Source organism: Budorcas taxicolor, chromosome 10, assembly GCF_023091745.1.
Source record: "Budorcas taxicolor isolate Tak-1 chromosome 10, Takin1.1, whole genome shotgun sequence".
Taxonomy (NCBI): domain Eukaryota; kingdom Metazoa; phylum Chordata; class Mammalia; order Artiodactyla; family Bovidae; genus Budorcas; species Budorcas taxicolor.
Window position 1 is genome coordinate 861,624 of NC_068919.1, and position 26,906 is coordinate 888,529.

Below are 26,906 nucleotides of genomic sequence, written 5' to 3' on the forward strand. Positions count from 1 at the left end.
ACCTACTGTTAAAGGAACAGAACATTTTTAGGTGCATCTCAAGTTCAGTGGGCTTTAACCTTTACACAGAGAAAACTCCGAGCCCCCTCCTCCGACACACAGAGGGATATTTTCACCTCTGAGAAAGGCGGGGCCACAGGGGAGCTCTTGACTCCAGCAGTCCGCGTATAACAGCTTCTTGAATCTTTTCGGATTTGTACTACAAACCCTAGAAATATGAATCTAGCGCCGCTCAGGTGAACTGTAAGATTCTTAAGGAAGGTCTGGGGGTTGAAGTGGATGGGAAATGTAATATTTTTAAGGACTGTCTTGAGGGTTGGAGAGGATGGGAAATTTGAGTGTGTCTTTCATCCTTTATGTGATGGAGGTCTGTCTACCAAAGAGAGAGAGAGTCTGACAGTGAATTTACACCTTCTGTGTCGACTTTAGACTGATCAGGGGACATGACCACCCCACACTTCTGTAAAATCTGAACGTACCGTGAGAAGTGCACAGCGCTGCCTTGTCTTGAACTTCTTAAATTTTGGAAAGTGGCTACTAGGAGGGAAGTTTCATGTTTTTTAATTCTGCTGCACAGTTGCTCAGGTGGCTTTTCCCGTTTCTTCTCTCCTGCCAGACCTGGGTCCTGTAGCTACCATCGCAGAGAGCTCGCTGGAAGGATGTTTGCTCTCTAGGCAAGATCTCCTCTGCTCGGTCTCCTCCCTTTTTTTCTCTTTCTGGCCCCGCCTCCTCCGCTTACCCCGTAGGCAGCAGCTAGACAGCTGTATTCAATCAGAAAACACTTACAACTCCAGACGATTCAAACGGGAAACTTCGCCGCGAAGTGCAGCGGCGCTCCCGCTCTCTCCAGCTTTCTTTCCTTCCCCGGAACCCGAGACTCGGATCCTCTTCGGCCCGCCGCCCTGGTTTCTTCGGAAACTAGCCGAAGCCCTGCAGGGAACCGGATCCTGCCGGAGGTACCCTCCCGCCCGGTCATGGGGGGCGCCCAGACCTCGTAAGAGAGGCGAGGCGGCGCCGAGGGTGGCAGTGCCCGGGTCCCCGCGCCGGCCCTGCCGCTGCGGCAGCTGCGAGCGCGCCACACCGCCCAGCCTCCTGCAGCAACGGCTCGTCCGTGAAACGCGAGCCGGCTCCGTGCCTTCTAGGAGTGCCTGCATCCTTCGTTTGGGCTTCACCACTGTCCTGGGTGAAAATGGCTGTCTAGACTGAAATGTGCCAGAAGGGACCAAGCAGTGGATACCCAGCCTGCTAAGCAACTCGTCAGTTCCGAGACCTAGACGAGGAGGAGCTCTCGCCTCTGAAAAGTGCAGTCATGAATTCTGGAGTTGCCATGAAATATGGAAACGACTCCTCGGCCGAGCTGAGTGAGGTAAGAAACAGCTGAGGTCAGGAGCTCTGGTTTCTTAGGCATTCGGTTTGCTACACCACCTCCCCCCGCTCCCCATCTCTCACTTCCCTACACGCCACCGCCTTGCGCTCCCAGTCTGGAGGCAGCGCAATTAAAGATTAATAGATTTTCTGGATCTTGTTTTAACTTGTTGTGCTACTCAGGAAATGAGCTGAACTGGCTTGATGTTTCGGTCTGAAAGGGGTGTCTTAGGAAACAAGCTCGCACCAAAGCGTTTTACTCCAAACGCTAAAGCGCTTTACTCTCCGTGGTCTGGGTCCCCGGTCCCTTCCCACCACCCTTCCTCCGGTGGCACGTACCACATTCGCTTTCGTAGTCGGCAAAATACACGGGGGTCCCAGCTGAGCTCAGTCTGACGGTAAGTAATTTGGTGAGGCCCGGGGGCTTGTTGGAGCCCGGAGCCTGCCACTGGCTCCCACGTGTGCTGCAGTTCAGGCAAGGTGGTCTTTCCTCGGAGGAAACTAATGACCCGCGCTGGGAAGGGGAGTGGAGAGGAAACACATCAAAGCGACTTAGAACTTTATTTCCTGCCCGGGACTGGACTCCTGAGTCTTTGAGGCAAGCACATTTGCAATTCCCGGCTCCCGCAGTAACAAATCCACTTGAGTGTTGGAGACCAGCTTTGAAATTAAAGCTTCATGAAACGGTATGCAAATATATGAGCGGTCAGATGCTGGAGGCCACCTTTTTTGATGACTTTAGGGATGCGTCTGGCACATGCCAACCCCCACCCCACATCTCCCAGGCTTTGAATACCTGGAAAGTGGTGATGGGAAACCTACAGAACTGGATGCTCAGAAGAGAGGAGGAAGTCTGTGTGATCCGCATCTACAGCAGGAGGCTTGGTGGCTGTGGATTTTCCTCTTATCATCCCTGAGCCATTTTGGGGCGAAACAGTCTGTGCTTCTTGAGTATGGCTGGAGAGAGCAAAGGGGAAGAAAAGGAACCAAGTAAATAACAGCCGGAAGGCAGATAGAGGTGATGTCAGATTACCAGCTGTGAAGGGAAAATGAAAGGATGGAGCCCTCTCTCGGGGTGAGGGCTGGTGCTGGGGAAGCACAGAGGGTGTAGAAGGGGGAATCTGAGGAGGTCTGAGGCCCGTATCCAGCAGGGAGGACAGGTGGCCCCTGCCTGGTGCTCTAAGTGTTTTGGTGCTGAGTTGTCCCAGCTCCCATTTGAAACAGCATTGTGAGATGTTGGCCAAATGAGGTAAAGGCCTTTCTTAATCCCCGTGGTTTTCCCTGTGATGTAGACGCTAAAAGTGAGGGCTTCACTTAAAAACGGGAGGTAGGGGAAGAGGTTCAAAGACCCAAGTGATTTTTGCCAATTTTACATGTCGGGAGAGGTTTCACATCTAAAGTAGAACCCACAACCCACTCCACTAATAGCACTGTTTAAGGAGAAGCCTTTGACGTGTCTTCGAAAGTCATTTAAGATAAGAAGCTAAGATACTCACTGACTCAGAGAGCGAACTTATGGTTGCTGAGGGGAAGGGATAGTTAGAGTTTGGGATGGACATGTACACACTGCTATAATTAAAATACGGACCTGCTGTGTAGCACAGGGAACCCTGCCCAGTGTTATGTGGCAGCCTGGATGGGAGGGGAGTTTGGGGGAGAATGGATACATGTATATGTATGGTTGAGTCCCTTCCCTGTTCACCTGAAATTAACAGTCACAACATTGTTAATTGGCTGTACCCCAATACAAAATACAAAGTTTTAAAAAAAATTAAGAAATCAGAGGCATGTATCTTGCACAATCTTTGCCAGGCCCTTCACATCGTTTGTTTCTGTGTGGCAACTTTAAGTCTCTGTCACCCGAGAAGTATGTTATTCAGGTACCTTTGTTTAAAAAATGAATCACAGGTTTAGGATGAAGGTGACTAGAATGCTGACGAGAGAGAAAGGAGGCTTGGATTGACTTGAATAGTATTGGCACAGTCAGTGAGTGCATTAGATGAGCCAAGAATACCTGTGAAACTCAAGTGGGAGGTATAACGCTACGTTATTTGCCTGGCTGTATCCACTCCTTAGGAGTTCCTTGGAAAACCCTGCGGCCACGTGAAAGCACTGAGGGTGCTTCGTGGCCCCTGCATTAGCTGGAGCAGTAGTAATAGAGCATTGTAGAACATAGTTTTGCTCCTAAGAAAGTAAACAAGTTTCTGTCCCAGCCATGTCCTTCGCCACGTTCCCTCTCCTCTCCTTCCATGTTTGCTCATTTGCTTCTCGGCTGGTTTCCATTTCTAGGTCTAGTGACTTACTTGCCACTCTGTCCCCCCAATCTTGAGTTTCCCTGTAGATTAGTTGAAATGGGCTTTAAGAATAGTTTTATACACACACACACACATATATATATTTAAATACTTTTTTTTTTTGGTTGTGCTGCACATCTTTCGGGGTTTTAGTTCCCTGACCAGGAATCGAACCTGTACCCCCTGCAATGGAAGCGCAGAGTCCTTGACCACCAGAGAATTCCCCCATATTTTAAATCAGCGTATATGTAAAGAGAATTTGTAAGCAAAAGAGGGTTGTGTGAGTCATACCTTGTGGACCCTAAATCTCAGTTCACTTTATCACAGGCAGTATTTGTAGCAATTGCCTTCTCTGTAGTATCCATGGAGCAGTATCCATATGGATCCATAGACTTGAATACAATTCAAGTGTATTTCTCATTAAGGTCCGTGATGTAAAGGAGGGTTTCCCATTTTCATTGTAATTTTTCTCTTAAACACTGATTTTGCTTTAATGTCTTAGTGGGCAGAGTCGCCATTCTCTTTTATTAAGACCTACTTTTTGGTGACGTAGCTCTTATTGCCCCGGAGCCTCAAAGCTGTGTGGAGGTCGCCTTGGGGTCAGATTGAGCCTGATGCTCACCAGGCATTTCAGGGGCAGGAAGAGTAGCGATATTGCCTTGCCTTATCCTGGGTATCATGAACAAGACGCTGTCTCATTGGTGTTGACTTGAGAGCTCAGCCCTTTTACAAGTGTTCTCTAGCCACCAGTCTTTGCCTCTTATACGATATTGTTGACAACGATGCTGTAACATCCTAAACAAGGGGTGTGACTGAAATTAGTTTCTTGTTGTCATTTGCTGGTCCCGTTGGTGACAGCAGCTAGCTTGGTCCCCACTGGCCTTTGCCTGCAGTGCCCCAGGAATGCTTGGGTGCAAGAGAGGCAGGAGGCGTGTGGATGTGAAGGATTCATGATCAGGAGACCCAGCTGGGTACTGGGCATGAGGACTTTGAAAATGGAAAAACAGGAAGTTCATGAATGTGTTCCATCTGTGTCTTTATCTTAAACAATAGCTGTTTAAGATTCTGTGACATAATAATAAGAGACAGTAAAATTGTCTCTATACTGATGACCACGAGTGATTTTATCAGCTCTAAACACTTTAACCAAAGTAAACTAATCCTATCATTGACAACAACACAACGAAAGGAAAATTTGAGAAGCGTGAGTTGGCTATTCTTTCTTCTTGTCTATCGGCTCTCCTTATCAAAGACTGTTTTTCTTTTTCTAACACGAAGTTAAGGAAGGACTTCAACACCAGACAAATTTAAAAGTACTTAGAAAATTAAATGTTTGACTTTCAGGTCCTCTCCCCCATGATCAAGAAGCTGAATAGACACACTTTCAGCAGCATTAGAATAAATTCTCCCAAACCTCATCAAGGAAAGGCTGCTAAGTCTTCTTCCTCATTGCCGTGCGTTTTCTGTCAGCAATTAGTTCTCTTTGTCTTGGTTAAAACTTGTGGGACCAGTATGTAGTTGAACCTTATTTCACTGTCGTAATCACATTTTTTGGTTCTTAGAATTATTCAGACCTTGGAAAGATGTCTTGAGGTACAGCGTTATAAGGGTAATGACTTGAATTTATCTTCACAGGATAGCAGTGGACTGGATCTGCTTGCCTGATAGACAGCTGCCTATTTATGTAGCAAACTTAAATTTTGTCTTTAAGGGTTTGTTCTTTTTTGGCAGTGATTAAAACCTCCTGTCCAAAGCAATCAGTGTATATTCTTTGCTTTTTAAACATCAAGCAATGAATAGGTAAAATTCTCCTATCACTATTTACTTTGAAACCTTAGTTGCCCTAAAAGAAATCATATGTCCCTAAACCCTGTCCTTCTTTCTTTATTCAAATCCTCTTTCATAAGAGTATTCCACTCCTGAATGTAGGTTATAGAGGCGACTCCTTGTGCTTTCACCGTTCACTTGTTGTGTAGCTACTGAAACCCATATTTTTATTGGTACTCTAATTAAGAAGTGGATTTGTACAGGAGAAAATTGTTCTCTAGATGAGATAATCATACAAGATAATCCAAGTGGCTATCTCACAGATGTACTTACTCTACCTCAGCAAGTTTACAAAATATCACGATTTGGAAGATCTCCTGATGTGCCCACACCCTTTTCTTCTTTCTTTCGCCTCTGTCCTTTTGGAATCACGCTTCATTGTAATGAGTTGTCTACTGTCTGTCTTAGACACAAATCATTAGCATCAGAATAGCAGTGTCACAGAGCCTGTGCACATAGTAGGTGTTGAACAAACATTAATGAATGCCCTGCCTCTTCTCTCTCTCTTCCCTTTTCATAAACATAGAATTTGAACAACCGATTTGAGTGCTTGGTCTGAGGATTTTTTTTGGCTGTCCATGGCTGTGTAACAAACCGCCCCCCCCCCGCCAAATTTAAAGGTTTGAAATACCTATCTTACTTGTGATTTTGCAGTTTTGGGCAGAGGTGGAGGTGGTTGGACTTGTGTCTGTGACTGCAGCTACATAATCCACCTCCAAAATGGCTTAATAACGTGGCTGGCCAGTGTGTGTTGGCTGTAGGCTGAGAGGTCACCTCACTTCTCTCCTACCTGGGCCTGCCCATGTGCTGCTTGGGTTTCCTCTCAGCATGGCAGCTAGGTTCCCAGGAGGGAGTGAAAGCTGCCAATTCTTTTAAAATGTAGGACTGAAATTGGTAAGAGTCACATCTGTATTCTGTTGGTTAGAACAGCTGTATGCTTAGCCCAGATTCAGAGGGGTGAAGAAAGAGATCCCACCTCTTCAAGCGGGTTTGATAAAGCATTTGCAACCATTTTTAATCTAGTACAGAAGTCACAAAACAAGAGCCATGCCTAAAACCCTTATCTCCTAATTCCCAATGGCTGGCAATAACTTTTGCTGTTTTATTTTGTGTTTTTAGCCATTAATTTGCTGGTTTGTATAGATAACACTTTCTAAGCATTTTCTAGGTATTCACTTGCTTAATTAACAAAAACCCTATGACATACATTCCATGATGTCCATGTTACAGATAGAGAAATTAAGACATAAGAGATGAAAACCCTTATGAAGAGTATACAGATCATGAATGGTGGGTCAAACTTTGAGGCCAGTTGGTCTTTCTCCAAAATCTACCATTCCTCTAGTGGTTCTTTTTGTTAGTTTCTATTATTACTCTCAGCTTTTCATCCTATTTTCCTAGGAGGGAGTATCCTATTTAATAAGCCTGTTTAACTTGATTTGTATTGTAACCTCTATGCAATACCCAGATAAATTTTTTTGACAAGAATGAAATGAGTATGCTCATTGCCTTCACCTTCAAGTAGCTGAAGAATTCTAGACACTGATTTTCAAGAGCACTAAAAGGAGATTTATTGATAAAGAGTCTTCAGCCAAGAAGGCCTTCCTTCTGTCCCCACTGAAACTGAAGGAAAATGAGGCTGTGTGACCTCTACCCCGCAGCCTGTGTGCCCTGAGGCATTGGAGGAATTCGTGCTGCAATATGTGAGGTGCCCGAATGAGAATGAGATGTCCTCTGTGACAAAGATTAGGGTTCTCTCACCCCTGCAGGTGGGGCTCTAGACTTCTGCTGCTGCTGCTGCTAAATCGCTTCAGTCGTGTCCGACTCTGTGTGACCCCATACACGGCAGCCCATCAGACTCCCCCGTCCCTGGGATTCTCCGGGCAAGAACACTGGAGTGGGTTGCCATTTCCTTCTCCAATGCGTGAAAGTGAAAAGTGAAAGTGAAGTCGCTCAGTTGTGTCCGACTCTTAGCGACCCCATGGACTGCAGCCCACCAGACTTCTACTACAGTTGGCTAAATCACTGAGGGCCTGCCGAGCCCTGAGGTTGATTAAAAAGAAAAGGCCAATGCGGTGGACAGCCCCGGCTGCGGCAGGGCAGTTGCTGCTGCTGGGTCCTGGGGTGGCGTGTGCTGAGAGGGCCAGAGAGACAGTGAGCGGAGCCCAGCAGGAGGCACGCGTCATGAGTCGTGGCTGGCCCAGGCGGCGGCCAAGAAACGCGGGAGGCAGGTCAGTCAGAGACCAGGCAGGCGATCGGACCTTGAGATGGCCCCAGACCTGAACACAGTGAGAACCTTGATTCTGAGCAAGGCCTTCCTCCAGGCAGGAAGTGTGAAAATCAGTCCCAAGACTTTTCACCTTAATGACTTCTTTAGAGGACTGTGTGGTTAGGAGGTTTGAGGTGCCAGGACTTTGAGAGGGGCACACATCCAAAGCAGGGAGTATGATGGAGACACTCACCAAGTAAACTCAAGGTGCTATTTTAATAGCTGCTTGAGGCGAATTTACCCAGCACACGTCATGTGGAAGGCGTCCTCCCACAGCCAGGCTGTAACTAGAAAATAAAAGCTGCCTTTACAGAAAGATTAAGAAGCTGGTGATGAAAAAAGATTTGAAATTTAGGTTTTGATCCAAAGAGTCAAACTTTAGGAAACCAAGATTACATTTTAAGTAATCTCTAGATTCTGGGAAAGAGATTTATGTTAGCGAGTTTATAGAATTAGACAAGCTAAAAAAAGACACAGAAAATTGATAGTAGTCAGGATGTAAATTTTTATATCAGCAGGGGGGTGGCATGGCAGAGATAAGTTATTGGCAATTATATTCTCACCTCCCCTAAACGCACCTGAATTCCTGCTGCTGCTGCTGCTGCTGCTACGTCTCTTCAGCCGTGGCCAACTCTGTGCGACCCCATAGACGGCAGCCCACCAGGCTCCCCCGTCCCTGAGATTCTCCGGGCAAGAACACTTGGAGTGGGTTGCCATTTCCTTCTCCAATGCATGAAAGTGAAAAGTGAACGTGAAGTCGCTCAGTCGTGTCCGCCTCTTTGCGACCCCATGGACTGCAGCCCACCAGGCTCCCCCGTCCCTAGGATTCTCCAGGCAGTGGCTGGCCAACTTTTATTCTTGAAAGAAACAGGAAGAGAATAACCTGGATTATACAGATAAAGAGAAGTTCAATTTATAGAGTAAATATTTACTGGGATCACAGAGCTGTCCTCTCTTTCTATCAAATACCCCTTTTCTCTTGCTGAACAGAAGCAGCCAACATTAACACAAAAGGGAAAGAGAACACCTTTTTGAAAGTTTGCATTATCATAAGGAATGACTGAGGTTATAAAGCACTTTTTATGTAAATATTTCTGTATATCTTTGAAACACAGCAGAGGAAATTACACTTTGAGACAATTTAGGAAAAAAAAAAAAACTCAGGCATTCAGTTCAGTTCAGTTGCTCAGTCATGGCCGACTCTTTGCGACCCCCATGAACCGCAGAACATCAGGACTCCCTGTCCATCACAACTCCCGAAGTCCACCCAAACCCATGTCCATCGAGTCGGTGATGTCATCCAACCGTCTTGTCCTCTGTCATCACCTTCTCCTCCTGCCCCCAATCCCTCCCAGCATCAGGGTCTGTTCCAATGAGTCAACTCTTCGCATGAGGTGGCCAAAGTATTGAAGTTTCAGCTTCAACATCAGTCCTTCCAGTGAACATCCGGGACTGATCTCCTTTAGGATGGACTGGTTGGATCTCCTTGCAGTCCAAGGGACTCTCAAGAGTCTTCTCCAACACCACAGTTCAAAAGCATCAATCCTTCGATGCTCAGCTTTCTTTATAGTCCAACTGTCACATCCATACATGACTACTGGAAAAACCATAGCCTTGACTAGACGGACCTTTGTTGGCAAAGTAATATCTCTGCTTTTAAATATGCTGTCTAGGCTGGTCATAACTTTCCTTCCAAGGAGTAAGTGTCTTTTAATTTCATGGCTGCAGTCACCATCTGCAGTGATTTTGAAGCCCCCCAAAATAAAGTTTGACACTGTTTCCACTGTTTCCACATCTATTTGCAATGAAGTGATGGGACTGGAAGTCATGATCTTAGTTTTCTGAATGTTGAGCTTTAAGCCAACTTTTCCACTCTCCTCTTCCACTTTCAAGAAGCTCTTTAGTTCTTCAGTTTCTGCCATAAGGGTGGTGTCATCTGCATACCTGAGGTTATTGATATTTCTCCTGGCAATCTTGATTCCAGCTTGTGCTTCCTCCATTCTCGGACATTAGCAGCTGGTGATTCTACTTGCCATACAAAAAGCTGTAAGTTAAGGGTTGTTAACTTTGTAAAGAGCAATCAAAATCTGTTGGGCTGAAAGGGTTGTATGGTGAAGCTACTCCATGCTTTGATTGGTGGGACATTGTGAGGTAGCGTACTTGTCAGGAGATTTGGTTGGTGCTTGGAACACGTGCCGGGACATATAGGACCTGAGATGGAAATGCACTCATAAGCCAAAGGCGGTGGTATTCTGAGAACAAAAAGCTTCATGAAGCCTCAATGTGTGCAGGCACATCAGTGAACGACTCCAGCTGGATTTGTGAGAAATACTGAAGCAACTGTCAAAGGAAGAATGCCACCATGGATAAAGATTGCCCAGCAATTAGAAAAGCAGTGGATCCACTGGTTGGTTGCACGGTGAGAGTGGGGTAATGGCTTGTCCCTGTTTCCTATGGGTTGTGTTGACTTGTTCATAGAATACATGGCACGCTTGCAGGGACTTCTTGCTCCTGCCTGGGTCCTTCTCAACCTCCCAGGTTAGTCATTCTTTCCTCATCTGTGTTCAGAATATCTACTTTATCCATAACCTCCCTGGGAGACCATGCGATCTTTGAAAGCAGGCACAGAGTGAAACCCATCACAGTATTGCCAGCACCTCGTCAATATGTGACTCAGGGCATCCACAGGCTTCATATTTACTTGTTGGACCAGAGAGCAGTTACTTCATAGTGGGACAGATGTGTTGGATTGACCACTCCTGTATTTTGGTTAAAGGACACATGTTAAACACCTTAGTTTGATCATTATTACTCTAACACTCTTTATTCCTAGCTCATTTTTCCATTCAGCAAACATTGTGTGCCTTCTCTCTGCCAGGTACTGTTTTTCAGTGTGGGGTTACAGAAACAAAACTGATGCAGTCCCTGTTTTAATGAATATTACATTCCAGCGGCAAACAGACAACATGCATGACAGATACATCCAGCGGTGATGCACAGGAGGAAGGAAGAGTGAAGGAGAGAGGGATGCTATGACGTGATCAAGGAAGACCTGTCTGTGGCAATCTGTGAACTGAGACCTGAAGGCAAGGAGGATGGAGTCATGCAAAGATGATGAGGACTGTTTCAGGCAGTGGGACAAATAAAGGTCAAGGTCAGGGGCCAGAGTGTGCATGGTATGTGTCAGCAAGGAGATGTGCCTTGGAGTGCGGTGAGCAAGGGGAGAGTGGAAGGAGGTGAGGTCAGGAAAGATAGTTCTGGTAAGATCACCTGTTTCTTTGTAGACTTTGAAGAAGAATCTGGGTTTCTCTGAAGTGTTTTGAAAATACGCCTGAATTGATTTTTTAAAAATCCTTCTTATGTGTGTATGTGTTCTTTTGAGGGGCTAGGGGCAGGATGATGTCCTCAGGAACAGGAGGAGCTAGCAGTGAAAGGCCGGGAACGTTGTGTCCCAAAAGCCAATTAAAAGAAACTGTTCTCAAAAAGGTAGAGCGATGGGTCAGATGCTTCCCCTTTTGTTTCCTTCACTCTCTTAAAGCCTTTGCATATGTCCAGACTTTCAAATGGTGTCATTTTCTCCAAGCAGAAATTGTTGTATGCACTAAAATAAACTATAGTATTTTCGAACATCCTCAGAATATGCTTTTACCTTGAGAGGAATGATTTAAAGGACTAAGTGATGTGAACACTGGCCAAGAATGATTTGAAAACTGCCTTCCCTTCCTTGATGGATGGTTCAGTGTTGATGGATGCTGATATATAGAGTATATCTGAATTAGGAAAACTGAGCTGTTTTGCATTGTCACTTGGACCAGTTTCCTTCCACTATTTAAGATCACTTGACTTGACTTTTTTATGAACTTTCATATTAGTTTATTGACTTATAATTAATATAGCTCCAAGGAGCCTGGAATGTTGACACTTTTTTCCTTTTGAAAAGCATAGCTATTTAGCAGTCAGATCATGACCAGAAAGTTGCCAGGTAAGCCTGAAATTAGACAAAGGAGATGTTTCTGTTGGGTGACGCCATTAAGAGCTTTGATTTGCATTTTGTTTTATCCAAGCTATTTGCATGATTGATTAGGAAGCTGAGGCTTGAAGGCTGGTTAGTGGTAGAGCGGAAGTGTAGAAACCAGATTTTTTTCCCCCTTAACTCCCAGGGATAATTTTTCCTCTTCTGCCTCAACTTCCTCAGTTTCTATATCACAGGATTTGTTTTAAAGTATGTGTTTTATAATAATCGTCTGCAATTATTTTAAGAGGTGAAAGTCTAATTCTTCTGTATTCTCATCTCCATATGGCATTACTGCTAAATCACACTATTAAAATAATTGGAAAAATTTATTTTTAGCTCTAAGTATGATTTTGCCGTATATTGTAGTAGTCTGCACTCCATGGGTTTTAATTGGTCAACCTCGTTCAGGTCTACCAGGTAAGAAATCCAGAAGAGCAGTATGTTCTGTTTGGGGGAATAGCTGTCTGGCTGGTTTGCCAGTTGCTGTCTGTTGATAGTGCAGGACTTAGTCAATCATTCTAGCCTTTTTTTTTTAATTATAGTGAAATATAAATCACATAAAATTAACAGTCTTAACCATTTTAAGGGTACCGTTCTGTGGCATTAAGTACATTCATATTATTGTACAACCTTCATAACCATCTGTCTCCAGCACTTCTTCACCTTCTCCAACTGAAACTCTATGCCCATCAAACACTCCCCATTTCCTTCCTCTCCCTGATAACTACCATTTTACTTTCTGCCCCTCTGAATTTGACTCATCTTGATACCTTGAGTTTCATAAAATATTTATTCCTTCGTGATTGGTTTGTTCCCCTTAGCATAATGTCTTCTAGGTTCATTGATACTGTAGCACGTGTCAGAACGTCCTTTTTAGGACTGAATGATAATCTACTGTTGAGTTCAGTTGCTCAGTCATGTCTGACTCTTTGCAACCCCGTGGACTGCAGCATGCAGTCCCTGTCCATCACCAACTCCCAGAGCTTGTTGAAATTCATGTCCATAGAGTCAGTGATGCCATCCAACCATCTCATCCTCTGTCATCCCCATCTCCTCCTGCCTTCAACCTTTCCCAGGAGCAGGGTCTTTTCCAGTGAGTTAGCTCTTCACATCAGGTGGCCAAAGTACTGGAGTTTCAGCTTCAACATCAGTCCTTCCAATGAATATTCAGGACTGATTTCCTTAGGATTGACTGGTTGGATCTCCTTGCAGTCCAAGGGACCCACAAGAGTCTTCTCCAGCACCACAGTTCAAAAGCATCAGTTCTTTGGCACTCAGCTTTCGTTATAGTCCAACTCTCACATCCATACATGACTACTGGAAAAAACATAGGTTTGACCAGACGGACCTTTGTTGGCAAAGTAATGTCTCTGCTTTTTAATATGATGTCTATGTTGGTCATAGCTTTTCTTCCAAGGAGTAAGTATCTTTTAATTTCATGGCTGCAGTCACCATCTGCAGTAATTTTAGAGCCCAGAAAAATAAAGTCTGTTACTGTTTCCACTGTTTGCCCATCTATTTGTCATGTTATGTTTGGTTTATCCATTCATATGTCAGTGGACACTTGGGTTGCCTCTACTTCATGGCTATTGTGAAAAATTCTGTGATGCCTGTGGGTATTCAAATATCTGTTGGACTCCTTGTTTTCACTTCATTTGGGTATATTCCCAGAAGTAGGATTGCTAGAACATGTGTGAACTCCGTGTTTCACTTTGAGGGGAACGGCCATACCATTTTAGAGGCTGCTCCACTTTACATCATTCCCACGAGCAATGCAGAGATTCCAACTTCTTCACATCCTTGCCAACACTTCTTTTCTGTTTTATTTTGCTTTTTAAATAACAGCCATCATAATGGGTATGAAGTGTCATTTACTTGTGGTTCCTCTTTTTATTTCCCTAATGATTACTGATGTTGAGCATCTTTTCACGTGCTTATTGGCCCTATCTTTGTCAGAGAAATCTCTGTTCAAGTCTGCCTCCATTTGTTTGATCAAATTATACAGGAAGTTTTTTGTTGTTGCACAGTAAGAGTGCTTCATGTATTTGGACATCAGTTCTCTATTCCTCTTCTCCTTTGTCCACGTCTGCGTTTTCTCTGTGGTTGGAGCTTTGCACAGCCTCTGGCTTCTTGATATTTCCAGATGGAGTTACTGTGAGTGTAAAATGAGGCATGAACACATACACTGCTTCTGCACGGAAAACAGATGGGCTCACTCAAGCCCAGGAGACTCCTTCCTCTACGATGTCCAGGAATAAGTAACTCCCTGATGCATCGTGAGGCCAGTGCTCCTTTCTCGAGCCGACACCCAGCAGCTCTCCCCCTGCTGCTGTATATATGCAGACTAGGTTATCTCAAGCAGCGTTAGACACCAGAGTTAGCAGTTATGTTCACGGCACTTGAAGAGTTAGGCTGCTCCACTGACATGCAGTGATTTCACAGTATTTAAGGAAGATTTTTTAGGAGAGGGCTTTAGCAAGAGGGGCCTGTGGAGAGTAGTCAGGAAGTCTGAGGCTTGTCTGTTAGATTAGATAACCGTTACTTTATTTCTTGGTGCTGTGAATCTAATCCTGGTTAAACCAAAATCTAATTTATTTTCATGCTTGATTGGGAGCACTTTTGATTAAGTATTTGGATGAGAGTGAGCATGGGCTCAGAGCACTGTGGGAAGGAAGTAGTCCAGGGCTGCTCTGCTGGGGCTGATTATTAATCAGGGGTTAGTAGTGAGGAGGGGAAAGTAGGTGAGTTGCACCCCAGGACAGGAGTTTTGACTTCTAGTGGGTAGATTTAAACTAAAGTTGGGATCCCCTTTTTTCAGGATGCTCTGATGTACTCAGATCAGAAGGCAGGTTGCCTTCTGGTGTGATTAATAGAGTGACTTTTCAGACTGTTTCTCCTTTGGGGCTCTGAGATGCTGATGGAAATGCTGTTTGGACATACATGGTTTATAATTAAGGCCAAAGAAAGTGTCTGATGTGATGGAACTGCCTTCAAGCCCTTTAATTCCCTCAGTGTTGCCCTTCTTATTTGGCATAAAAGTCCCAGCCAGCAATGAGGACATCTTGGGATCAGGGTAATATGTTGAATGACCGAGAGAAAAGTCTCTTTATTCATCAACTTCTTTACTAACTTCTTCTCTGGGCCAAGTCACTTGATTTATCACCTCAGTTTGTCCATCTGCAAAACTGTGTGGTGAAGCCGTGTGCTTTGAAATCACAGCTCTGCCACTTCCTAGCTAGGCGATCTGGAATCAGTTGCTTTTCTGGGCTGCACATTCTTGATTATAAAATAGTGAAAATTCACCTTGGTGAAGACCAGTGACATAACCTATGTAGTGCTTATCAAAGTGCCTGATAAATACTAGTAGTTAGCTCTCGTAGTATTATTTTTATTATTTTGCTACTACAAACAGAATATTTGTAGCTGTGGTTGTAAGTGAGCACTAAAATTTTTAGAAAAATTTTTAAAAGAAGTTCTTAAGTGGAGACAGACTTGTCATGAAGACAATATCCAAGAAAAGAGTTTCACAGCCTGCTAATGTTTGCTGGACTTCAATGCCAACAGCTCATTATCTGGGAAAATGTCTTTCCAAATATTGGCAAAAGAAAGGTATTTCCTTTTTTGGATTTACAGAGTCAGAATGTTAATGAGCTAGCAAGTGGCAGTACTAATCAGTTAAAAACATTTTTTTTTTTTTTGGCTTTGCCACACAGCCTGTGCGATCTTGGTTCCCCAGCCTGGGATCAAACCCAGGCCCACTGCATTGGAAGCATAGAGTCTTAACCACCAGACTGCCAGGGACGTCCCTACTAATTACTTTTAAAAGGTTAGTGTGTTTATCACTTTTATTTCATTTGTTCTAATTTTGTCCCAGCTATAGTGCCATCAAGTCCTCTTTGTGCCCAGGACTGACCTTAAGATGCCCATCCTAGTTGGTGATAGAACACGGGAGAGGGAAGGCCAGCCAGTCACTGCCCACGCCCAGGATAAGCATGCAGTACAGAGAAACAGACGATGTGCAGGTATTGCTATTGCATAGCTTCTTCTTTCATGGAGACCCGGTTTTATCAGCAATGCACACTTTGTGGAGTCCCTTTTAAGCTGTGATCTGTTTACTGTAAGAAGGTTGCTGCCATGTGGGTGGGAGCTTTCCCTCGAAGCACTAACAGATGGGGGAGGCTCCTCTGCCAAAGGAGGGGCCCTTGGTAAGCAGGTTTGAGAGGACTCGAGGTGTGCCTGCAGCAGCGAAGTCTATCTCTGTTGCTGTGTACAGCTAACTTTTTCAATTTGAAAGAGTTTTCTAAAAGCTTCTTGATTGAGGTTTTGTCTCATGGTCAGAAAGGAGGAAATGGTGGCAGATTCTCTCGGGTCTGAAGTTGTGAAACAATTTGATCGTTGGCTGAAGAGGGATATGCTTGAGGGCAACGGGAAGGGACCGAGCACGAGTCAGCGACCTTAACCCTGGGCTCTCACATCTCACTTTCTGGTTGTGAAGTTTTGGATTCCTTGAACTTGCATCTCCGGCACATCTCCGAGAATGTTCTTCCAAGGGATATTACTCATCCCTGTGACTTGAGCTACCACCTCGAAGCTGTGGCCTCACAAGTCTGTAACACTCCACCCAGATCAATTTGAATACCTGACAGGTAAAAGGAGAAGTGCAGGTCTTGCGTGTAATACAAGAACTTCCTGTTGTCAGTGTTCCTCCTCCTCCTCTGCACCGCCCTCTCTCACACAGTCATGCCAGCCTGTAGAGGCCTTTGTCAGCTCCCAGTCAGTGGGCTGTCAGGTACTGCATGCCATCTGGCAACGCTACTGAACCCTTAGCGCTCTGTCATCTAACCTTGTCACCTGTTTCTCTGTCTCAGGTGCTTACCTGGTGCAGGAGTGGCCAGTGACTGAAGAAATGCATTCTTCTCAGCCCATTATTGCATTGTGGTTGGCAGGACACATGATCGTTACAAATGATGAACAGAGTAAAAAGAAAAAACTAAAGAAAGAAAAAGTACACAAAGGCAACTACTTTCATACCAATTACTTCATCATCTACCACCAGGTCCCCACTCGCTGAAGCTGGATCTGTGTTACACATCCCTCCATCTCCTTCTGAAAGGAAACACTGGGCCTTTAGGGACCCACCCAGTATTACCAGGGTTGGAGATCTTTGTTTGCAGCTGAGGCTCATGGGGGTATCTGGGCCAGCTCTGAGTATTCTCTCTTAGAAATAGACGAGATCAGAGTGTAAGCTGTTTGGAATCAGGTCCTAGTCATGAGATGGTGGGAGTAGCTCCAGGAGCTAGAATTAGATCGTGCTATTGTATTAGAAATGGTCAATACGAAGGATGGCAATGCAGATATTTTGTTGGAACACTTCAAGTGAAGCAATATGGTACAAAATTACTTCTGTTTCATCTTGCAAATATTCCCTCCATTTGTGCATATCATCTTCTGCAGAATTTCCTTCAGTGGAAATGGAAAATTTATGTGAAGGGCAGAGGTGAAGCTTGGCCTCCAGATTGAGTGGGGTTATAATGGTGAAGCAGACGCTAAAGAATCTGCCTGCAATGCAGGGTCGGGAAGATCCCCTGGAGAAGGAAATGGCAACCCACTCCAGTATTCTTCCCTGGAGAATCCCGTGGACAGAGGAGCCTGACAGGCTACAATCCATGGGGTCGCCAAGAGTTGGACACAGCTGAGCGACTAACACTTCACTTCACTTCATGTGTATCAAAGGCCTAATCTATACTTTTAAAAACTGTTGCCTTCAGTACAACAAAACTCAACATGGTAATTGTTTGATATTCAAAAGCATCCTGCTAGAGATGTGATTTTTTTTTTTTTAGAGAGTATTGTTCACTGATGCTCTGATTAACGTAAAATTGTTAGAAATCATGAGAATGAGTAACTTAAGGCATTAAACTTAATGCCTTTAGCCTTAGCAAAGTTCCCTTCCGAAATAGAAATGAATATGTAGCATTTAAGGGTGAGTGCATGAGAATAATTCTATATGTAATTGTGCCCTACATGCAGAAAGACATCCTTGGAAAAGTAGGAAAGTTCCTGCAGTTCATCTTCAGCATTCATTTGCAAGTGACAGGAATATGTTAATTGCTTTTCTTAGGTGAATGATTCTTAGTCTGGTGGGAATGATAAAGATTTCAATTCATTCCACTAATTTAGGTTTTTAAAAATTACCAGTGTTCATCGGTTGTGGTATAGAGCTAATAAGGGATTCCAATGAGGTCTGGGTTACTGGGTAGATTTCATTCAAAGTGTGACTGCAGTAATCCTCAGTGGCAGAATTACATTTTCATCAAATCAGCCTGTGGTGCTTTGGGTGACTGAGTGCCCTGAACCACTGGTACTTTTGTGGGCTAGATGGGAAGACTGGAGCATATTATGCTATGAAATGGTGAGGCTGATGCAGTGTCTTGTAAATACTGCTGAGCACAGCAGTTGGAATTGAGAAGTTAGTATGATCAGTTATGTGGAGAGCTCTGAAGTTTATGACTTATGTAAGAAATTAACCTTTTCATTGTTCTTCTGACTGCCAAAGAGCCAGGGTAAAGACGGATGTGATTTTCTCTTTACATTTCTGCCTTTTTTCTCCAGGTAGATTGAGGAAAATTTTTAAATTGCTTAAAAAAATACCCTAACAATAATTAGTAGGAAGAGCCTCACTTAAGAAAAACACATAACACTGTAAATTTCTGGACAGCATAAACCAGATGATCTAGTAGTAAAAATGAAGGCAGTTACATAGAATATTCAGAAATAGCACTCAGAAGTGCTAAGAATTTTGCATGCATTTTATTTACTTTTTACTGTCATTTTGGCCATGCCACAGACCATGTGGGATCTTAGTTCCCTGACCAGGGATTGAACCCATGCCCCCAACAGTGGAAGCATGGAGCGGTAACCACTGGACTGCCAGGGAAGTCCCTGGGTACATTTTTAAAATGTCATTTCCCTGCTTATGAGCCTGCATTTTAGGGTACAGCTCCTTAGCCCCTGTTGGCCTCTCCAGCTATATTTGGCTACTTGTCACCCTCACATTCTGACCTCTTGCCAACTCAACTACTTGAAGTACCTTCAAGGTGGCTGGTTGTCTCTTGACCCCAGAACTTCACGTTCATTTGTCCTCTTCCAGTACACTATCCGTAGCCTCCACCTTTGCTTATGTACCTCTTGCTCTTCTCATAGGACTTAGTTTGTGTTAGTTCCCTTGAAAGTCTTCCCTGACATCTCCACTCTGGTCTAGATTCCATCCTCTACGACGCCCTGATAGCATTGGGCATTTCTGCATTATAGCACTTAATACACTGTTCAGGGCTACAGACATCATTTCTGCCAGAGTGCCTGCTGTCCAGCATTGATCACTAGCACTTGTTTAGCATCCAGCCCTCAACATTCCCTTCTGAGCGCATGACCTTCTTTAAACTGCAGTTCCTGTGACCAAGGTCCTATCTTTAGGGGCGTTTGGAAGCTCAGGAGGATTAAGGGTCTGGCCCAAGATTATCCACCGAGTAGGTGGCAAGGCCAAGCTTAATCCTGGGTCTTGCTTCCAGAAGTTCCTGCTGTTTGCACAGTGCCTAGTCATGGTCTCTAGAACTGGCATCCCTGAGACTTGGGTTGCGGGGTGGGTTGGTAGATTGCTGGGAAGGAGCGGCACTGGGGGAGCGATGTCCAGGCTTCTGAGAGGATTATGCTTCCTCAGTCGGTAAACAGTCTGTGGAAAGACCTCTCCCACAATATGGGAGACCTGGGTTCAATCCCTGGATCAGGAAGATCCCCTGGAGAAGGAATGGCAACCCCCTCCAGTATTGCCTGGAGAATTCCATGGACAGAGGAGCCTGATTGCTACAGTTCATGGGGTCACAAAGAGTCAGACACGACTGAGTGACTAATACTATGCTAACAAGAGAGACTGGAGATTTCATGTAAAATCCAATTTGTGATGATTCTGGACTTAGGCATGCCGAATTTGAGTTGCCTGTTGGTCATCTAAGTGGAAATGTGCTGCTAGCAGGCTATGGGCTAATAAGGCTCAGAAAGAGGTCATTTGGGAATCTTTTGGTCTTCATCGCTGTTTACTTACATTGCAGATGAGTTGATGACTGATGCTGCAATCATTGTCTGTTCCAGCCCTCACAATAAATGCCTCCGCTTACGTCCAACATAAATGAGGAGTTGCATGAAGCAACCAAATGGTACTATGCCTACTCCAGTGCGAATCAAAGTACCACAGTCTTTGCCTGCTAGCATTTTCTGTGTATATAATATATACACATGTTTATGGTTCAAAATCTGCCATTATAACTGAAACTGGTTATGCTTTTAAAGTCACAGTTTTTAACGAAAAATATTTAAGAAAAATCCGATTAGTTCATGATATGACGTGAGCATGCCTACCTTTGATTCCTCCTTAAGAAAGGGCAGGGTAGGGGCTATGTGGGTATGATCACAAACGTAGTGCATGTAAATACAAAATTTGGAAAAGAAATCAGTATAAAAAAAAAAGTCTGTAATTATCAGGTAATGTTTTGGTATGTTCTCATGGTTAGTAATAATTTTTTAAAGGGATTATACTTGAGTTTCACAGTATTATATCTTTCTTTCCTCAAATTTCTCTTGATGTATTTCTTAAAAAAAAAAAAACACTTGAATTTTATTAACTCTAGTAGTCCATATTGTATGCCATAATAGCTATTGAAGAAATATTTAGGTTTTCATTCTCTGCTCATAGAAATAATGCACCTATGTAACTGTTTTCTTACATATTTAAGGCAGATAGGGAGAAGAAAGAGAGAAAGAAATGTGAGGGAATGAAGGAAATGAGCAGTGTTTTATGCAGAGCTGGTATTTGGTGTTAAAGAAGAAAAAACAAGGGTATCTTGAGATCCTAGGGCAATCTTTGTAAAATAATGTAAAGACTGAAAAGGCCAATTAAAAAACAAATACACTGGCTAAAATAAATTGGGACCATCTGTTGTTCCACCTTGGCCCGTTCACATAGTCTTCTGCCCGCTGCTTATTTAAGAATGCCTTTAAAGTGGTGAAGGAGGGCTGCCGGGCATCAGATGGCACGAGGGCAGGAGTGCAGAGAGACAGCGAGGCTGCTGTGCAGCTCCCTGCTGGGTAGCCTTCGGGGCCAGCCTAACTGGCCACTGTGGCCTTGACCTTCTGATCCATCAAGGTGTGGGGATGGGAAAGGATGAGTTATTCTGCCCTTTTTTTATTAACCACCAATGAAATAAATTTTAAAATGGTTTATTTAAAAAGGATATTTCACCTGAACATCTAATAATGTTCCTTTCTTGTATGTATGTTGATATTATCTTTCTCTGTATGATCTCATATTAACCTGTTGTCACAAAGTCTTCCATGAACCAGTCTAATTGTAGGAAGCTCAGTCCCTAAGGCCCAGTGGAGTCCTTTTTAATCACAGGAGCTGCTGAATTTTATTTTCTGACTGAGTGTGACCATTATGAATTGCTAGGGTTTTCTCTGTGTTGATGGTGACTTCCTATAAATAACAACAAAATGATTACTTGGAAATCCTTAAATAGAGCTATGTTGCAAGTCTACAGTTAAAGCCTTTATTTATAAATTTTTGTTTAAAGTGGATGTGACCAAAATGCTAATCTAGAGCAACATTTAACCTACTGGCTTGGTGGCCCCTGCTGTGTAATCAATTTCACTCTTGTAATTGGAGTAACTATTTTGGCAGAATGGAGGAGAGTCCACTTGTAGCTTTGGGGTGTCTTTGGTGTTTTTGTTTGTTTCAGTTTTTCTTTTAAGGAGTTCGTGAATCCAGTGGCCCACCCTGGAGGCTTTGGCTGCTGGGATGGCCTTAGGTGTTGCTGCTTTCAGATAGTGACGGGTGGATCCCAGGCTGTGTGAGTGAAACCCCCTGTCCCCCTTCTCTGGGAGGCTGAAAGCCAAGCTGGGAATCCAGGCAGGACAGGGGCAGGGAGGTGTCAGAGCCCAGTTTCTTGCCCAGAGATGTCATTGATTGCGGACATATTTTCTGAATCTAAGATATAACATTCATTCAGAAATGAGTGTTTATGAAAATAGACTTGATGGTGGGAAGTTGTATGACTAAAGCCTTCACACATAGTGATTTCAATAGTCCGTTATTCGGCCCGTCAAAAGATTGTAGTGGAAACTTGACTAATGATTGGAAATAGCTGTCAGTGTGCTCATCTGACCTTAGTTTCATTAGCCTTCAAAAGTGTCTTTAGTCCAAATTAAATTATCCCATAACCAACAAGGACCTACTGAACAGCGCAGGGAACTCTGCTCAGTGTTATGTGGCAACTGGATGAGAGTGGGGTTTGCGGGAGAATGGATACATGTATATGTATGCCGTAGTCCCTTTGCTGTCCACCTGAAACTGTCACAACATTGTTATCACCTATTTCCCAACACAAAATAAAAAAAAAAAAAAAATTAAAGGATCCCAGCTTAGCACAGATGCTTCTCTTCTGGTTTCCCCCTTTCCTCGGAGGAAGTTGGTTTGCTAAGAATTACACCATTCTTAGCAAAGTGGAAGAAGGAACGGACCAGTTTCTAATGCAGGGAATCTGATTTATGCTCCACTGTAATCACTGCTACCTGTTGGGACAAGCATGGAAGGAAGGAAGTGGGTGTTGTCTAACAGTGTCATTGAACTAAGTCCCGATGATGTACTGCTCTTCAGTGACCTTCTGGAAGCCCCCCACGCGGCTTCATATGGCCGTGGGTGTACCATATTCAGCAGTTCATGTGTGCCGGGCACGCCGGCGTTTCTCTGCACAGACGCAAACCCTGTTTCTCTCCTCTGTGTGTCAGTGGTACAGATGAACCTGGAGGGCAGCCCATTAGGAGTGGAACTTAGGAACATAACATGATAGGCCGAACTGGGAGTCTAAAGAACAGAAACAGGGAACAGAGCATACTTCATGGAGGAGGGATTCATTAGCCTGTCCACCCTACCTATGACTGTTTCTTTCATCATCCAGTTGATTATCATGGAGGAGGAGATTCCTGATCTTTATTGCCATGGCCATTTGCACAGTGTTATTTGCAGTTCTTTACTTAATCCAATTTAATCATGAAAATGCCCTTATTTGGTCCAGCTGACTCGGCTTAGCACCACCTCATGCCTACTCTCCATCCCTCTTTTCTAAAAATCCTGTTGCGTTTAGTTTCTACAAGCACATAATAAGTGCTTTAAAATGTAGCTTCATCCTGTTTCTCAAGCTTAACTTTCTCCTCCCCTACGAGCTCCTAAGTCCTGGGAGTGGCTGGCCACTGCGTATGCTCTTCCTACTCGCCTCCTGTAATACCTACTCCAAGATGAGAAAATCAAAGAAGAGCCAATTGACAAAGACCCTGCGTGTTGAAGGCATGACTCAGAATAGAGCAGGGAATCCCTGGCTCTCAGCTTTGTGTAAACTTCCCAAGATCTCCTTGTTCATCTACAGAGCTTTCTCTGCAGGCAGCTTTTAGAAAACACCGAGGGAGTCGGAAATCTCTGATCCCCTTATATCACGTGCTGTAGCTGATGATGGAACTTTGCCAGAAAAAGGAAGGAATGTACATTCTGGCACTCCTTCTGTTTGCTAGGAACTGGACATTGATTTGGTCATTGGTAATTAATCAGTATCCTGATTTTGGAAGGAATCGTGTGCTTCTCTTTCTACTCCAAAAGGTTGTCCAGTGTCACTCGCAGCTCCTCAGGTACTATTCTGCTAAGTAGAATAGATTAAGAGTTTCTTTCATTTTCCTTTCTATTATCATAGTATTGGGAAGTCTCTCTCCTTTGTTCATTAATGTTTTCACATCCTTGAAGTAGTAATTTGTATAAACAATTCCTTGCTCCATTTCTTGTTGCCGGGAGCCCCAAGACTCACCTGCCACCTTGTCCGTATTACTACATTTTAGTGATTTCTGTATCACCTACCCACATGATAGTCTGTGGTTTTATCAGTTTGATATTGAAAACTCAAATGAATAAAGGACAACAGAACAAAAGAAACCTTGTCAGCTATGATAGGAGAGTAATGTCCCTTACTTCATTCATTGAAGTTTCTTTGCAATCCGTGTATTATCATATTCATTTTTAAAGAATAATAGTTGCTGTATTTTGTTGAAAGAATAGGGTCATAAATTCCAAGAAGCTAATTATATTTTGTTACTTATGTTGCTTGAATCCTAATAAGCATTTTCCTCTTGCTAGCTTAGCAGTTGGAAAAGGAAACGTATCTTAACATGGACAAGAGTACCCTGGTAATTAGAAATTACTGAGAAAGGAATAATGATATTTTATTATTAAAAGTTTTCTGACTGAGCATGGTAGGGCCTGATTTTAAAATGAAGAAGGAAATGAAATTGCTTCTTTATTTTTTATGTAGGTCGGCCAGAAAAAGGGAGAAGACTTAAGGAGAATATATCAACCTGATTGTATTTGTGTGCTCTTCCAAGATTTTAAAAAGGGAAGAAAAGAGAAAACACTATAGACATGATGGGTGTGAAATTTAAAAATCACAAGTAGAGAAAATATGGTCATAGCCCTGGGCTTACAGTATTAAATAGAAATTATATTCTTGGCTCATCTTTGGGTGCTTACTGTGTGCCTGTCATGATGAGGAACCTCTTGATATAGGGAGGTTAAAACACTAACCCAAGGTCACAGAGTAAGTGACAGAGCCTCAGCTATCTAAATCTTGACATAGTTTTCTTTAGTGAAACTGAAGATTAAAAAAGAAAAACAAGAGGAAGATAAAATATATGTGAGCTAAAGGTGGTCAAGCTCCAGTTTTTAATGCAGAGAATTGAGTTTGAAGTTCAGTCATCTCTGATTATGCAAATATTCTTACTCATTTGAGTTTCTGTTGAGATAATTGTCTCTCTGACTGCTCAGGAATTTCAGTGCAGGCACCTTCATAGTCCTGAGCAAACTTGGATGGTTGGTCACCTTACTTCCGATGTTGATACCAAGTTTTGTTTTAATTTTGCAGTAGGAGATTTTTTTATTAAAGCAAAGCTGACTGATCGTTAGAACCACCTTATAGTTTTTTCTTGATAAGCTAAGTCTCTTGCCTGTGTTGTTATCTGTCTTCCACTTAAGATTTGAGTCTGGAGACCATCGCTGTGATCACAATGCTTAACACTTAGCTTGTGAACCTAATGTTAATGTTCCAGGTACGGGGCAGAAGAAGTGACAATTGTGTCATTGTTAGTGACGGGGAGACTGAGTGGAGAAGCACGCTTCTCATGACCAGGGGAGTCCACAACATCTGAGTCCACAGCGCTGCATCCCTGAGTCTCTGCTCAGAAATGCAAACAAAGGCCTCTTGATAAAACATTTCCATATCTTAAAGTAAACATACTTGATCATTTAAGTAGTCCTGCTGCAGTCAAAGACTTTGTTAAATTGCTTAGTTAGGCTAGACTAATTGATAGAACATTTACTGAAGCAAATATTGTTATGCTCAGCAAACTGGTGATTTTCTCCAAGGGGAGATTAAATTAAACTCATATATATCAATTTTTTATTTGTATATTTGTTTTTCTTTTGCAGGGAAATTTGAGAGGTAAAGTGAAAAAGTTATCTTTCTGTCAAATGTTTTTCTTAAACATCTATTTTTGTAGTATTGGGGCCCTTTCATTGAAAAAAGTAGAGATGCACACAGCTAGGGCTTCCCTGGTGACTCAGGTGGTAAGGAATCTGCCTACAATGCAGGAGACCTGGGTTTGATCCTTGGGTCAGGAAGATCCCCTGGAGAAGGAAATGGCAACCCACTCCAGTATTCTTGCCTTGGAAATCCCATGGACAGAGGAGCTTGGTGGACCCCAGTCCATGGGGTCACAAAGAGTCCGACACAAAACTTCCTTTTGTACGCAGCTACTTGGAAGTTAGCATGGATGGAAGTTAGGGATATAACTCGGGTCACATGGAATTTGGTATTGGTATTTCCATTTCTCAGCTTTCTAAGCAGGGGCCTTGTTACCATATTCTCTAGTTCTTCGAAGTTCAATTCAGTCACTCAGTTGTGTCCAATTCTTTGTGACCCCATGGACTGCAGCATGCCAGGCCTCCCTGTCCATCGCCAACTCCCAGAGCTTGTTGAAATTCATGTCCATAGAGTCAATGATGCCATCCAACCATCTCATGCTCTGTCGTCCCCTTCTCCTGCCTTCAACCTTTCGCAGCATCAGGGTCTTTTTCAATCTTTCCCAGCATCAGGGTCTTTTCCAATGAGCCAGTTCTTCACATCAGGTGGCCAGAGTATTGGAGTTTCAGCTTCAGCATCAGTCCTTCCAATGAATACTCCGGACTGATCTCCTTTAGGATGGACTGGTTGGATCTCCTTGCAGCCCAAGGGACTCGCAAGAGTCTTCTCCAACACCACAGTCCAAAAGCATCAATTCTTTGGTGCTCTGCTTTTGTTATAGTCCAACTCTCACATCAATACATGACTACTGGAAAAAGCAAGCTTTGACTAGATGGACCTTTGTTGGCAAAGTAATGTCTCTGCTTTTTAATATGCTGTCTATGTTGGTCATAACTTTCCTTCCAAGGAGTAAGCATCTTTTAATTTCACTGCAGTGATTTTGGAGCCCCCCAAAATAAAGTCTGTTACTGTTTCCACTGTTTCCCCATCTATTTGCCATGAAGTGATAACATCCAGATGCCATGATCTTAGTTTTCTGAATGTTGAATTTTAAGCCAACTTTTTCCACTCTCCTCTTTCACTTTCATCAAGAGGCTTTTTAGTTCCTCTTCACTTTCTGCCATAAGGGTGGTGTCATCTGCATATCTCGTGTTACTGATGTTTCTCCCGGCAATTTTGATTCCAGCTTGTGCTTCGTCCTGTCCAGCATTTCTCATGATGTACTCTGTATATAAGTTAAATAAGCAGAGTGATAAAATACAGCCTTGATGTATTCCTTTCCCAATTTGGAACCAGTCTGTTATTTGATATCCAGTTCTAATTATTGCTTCTTGACCTGCATACAGATTTTCAAGAGGCAAGTCAGGTGGTCTGGTATTCCCATCTCTTGAAGAGTTTTCCACAGTTTGTTGTGATCTACATAGTCAAAGGCTTTGGCATAGTCAATAAAGCAGAAATAGATGTTTTTCTGG

At 43.5% G+C, this 26,906-nt stretch overlaps 1 protein-coding gene across 1 annotated transcript in view; it reads left to right on the forward strand.

Moving 5' to 3' along the window:
• The first annotated feature begins 1,253 nt into the window (after positions 1-1,253).
• MCC (MCC regulator of WNT signaling pathway) overlaps positions 1,254-26,906 on the forward strand; it is a 309,233-nt gene continuing 283,580 nt past the window's right edge. The window contains exon 1 of the mRNA XM_052646856.1: positions 1,254-1,366. Coding sequence (XP_052502816.1) covers positions 1,310-1,366 — 57 coding nt within the window. The 5' untranslated portion in view covers positions 1,254-1,309. The remainder of the gene's footprint in view (positions 1,367-26,906) is intronic.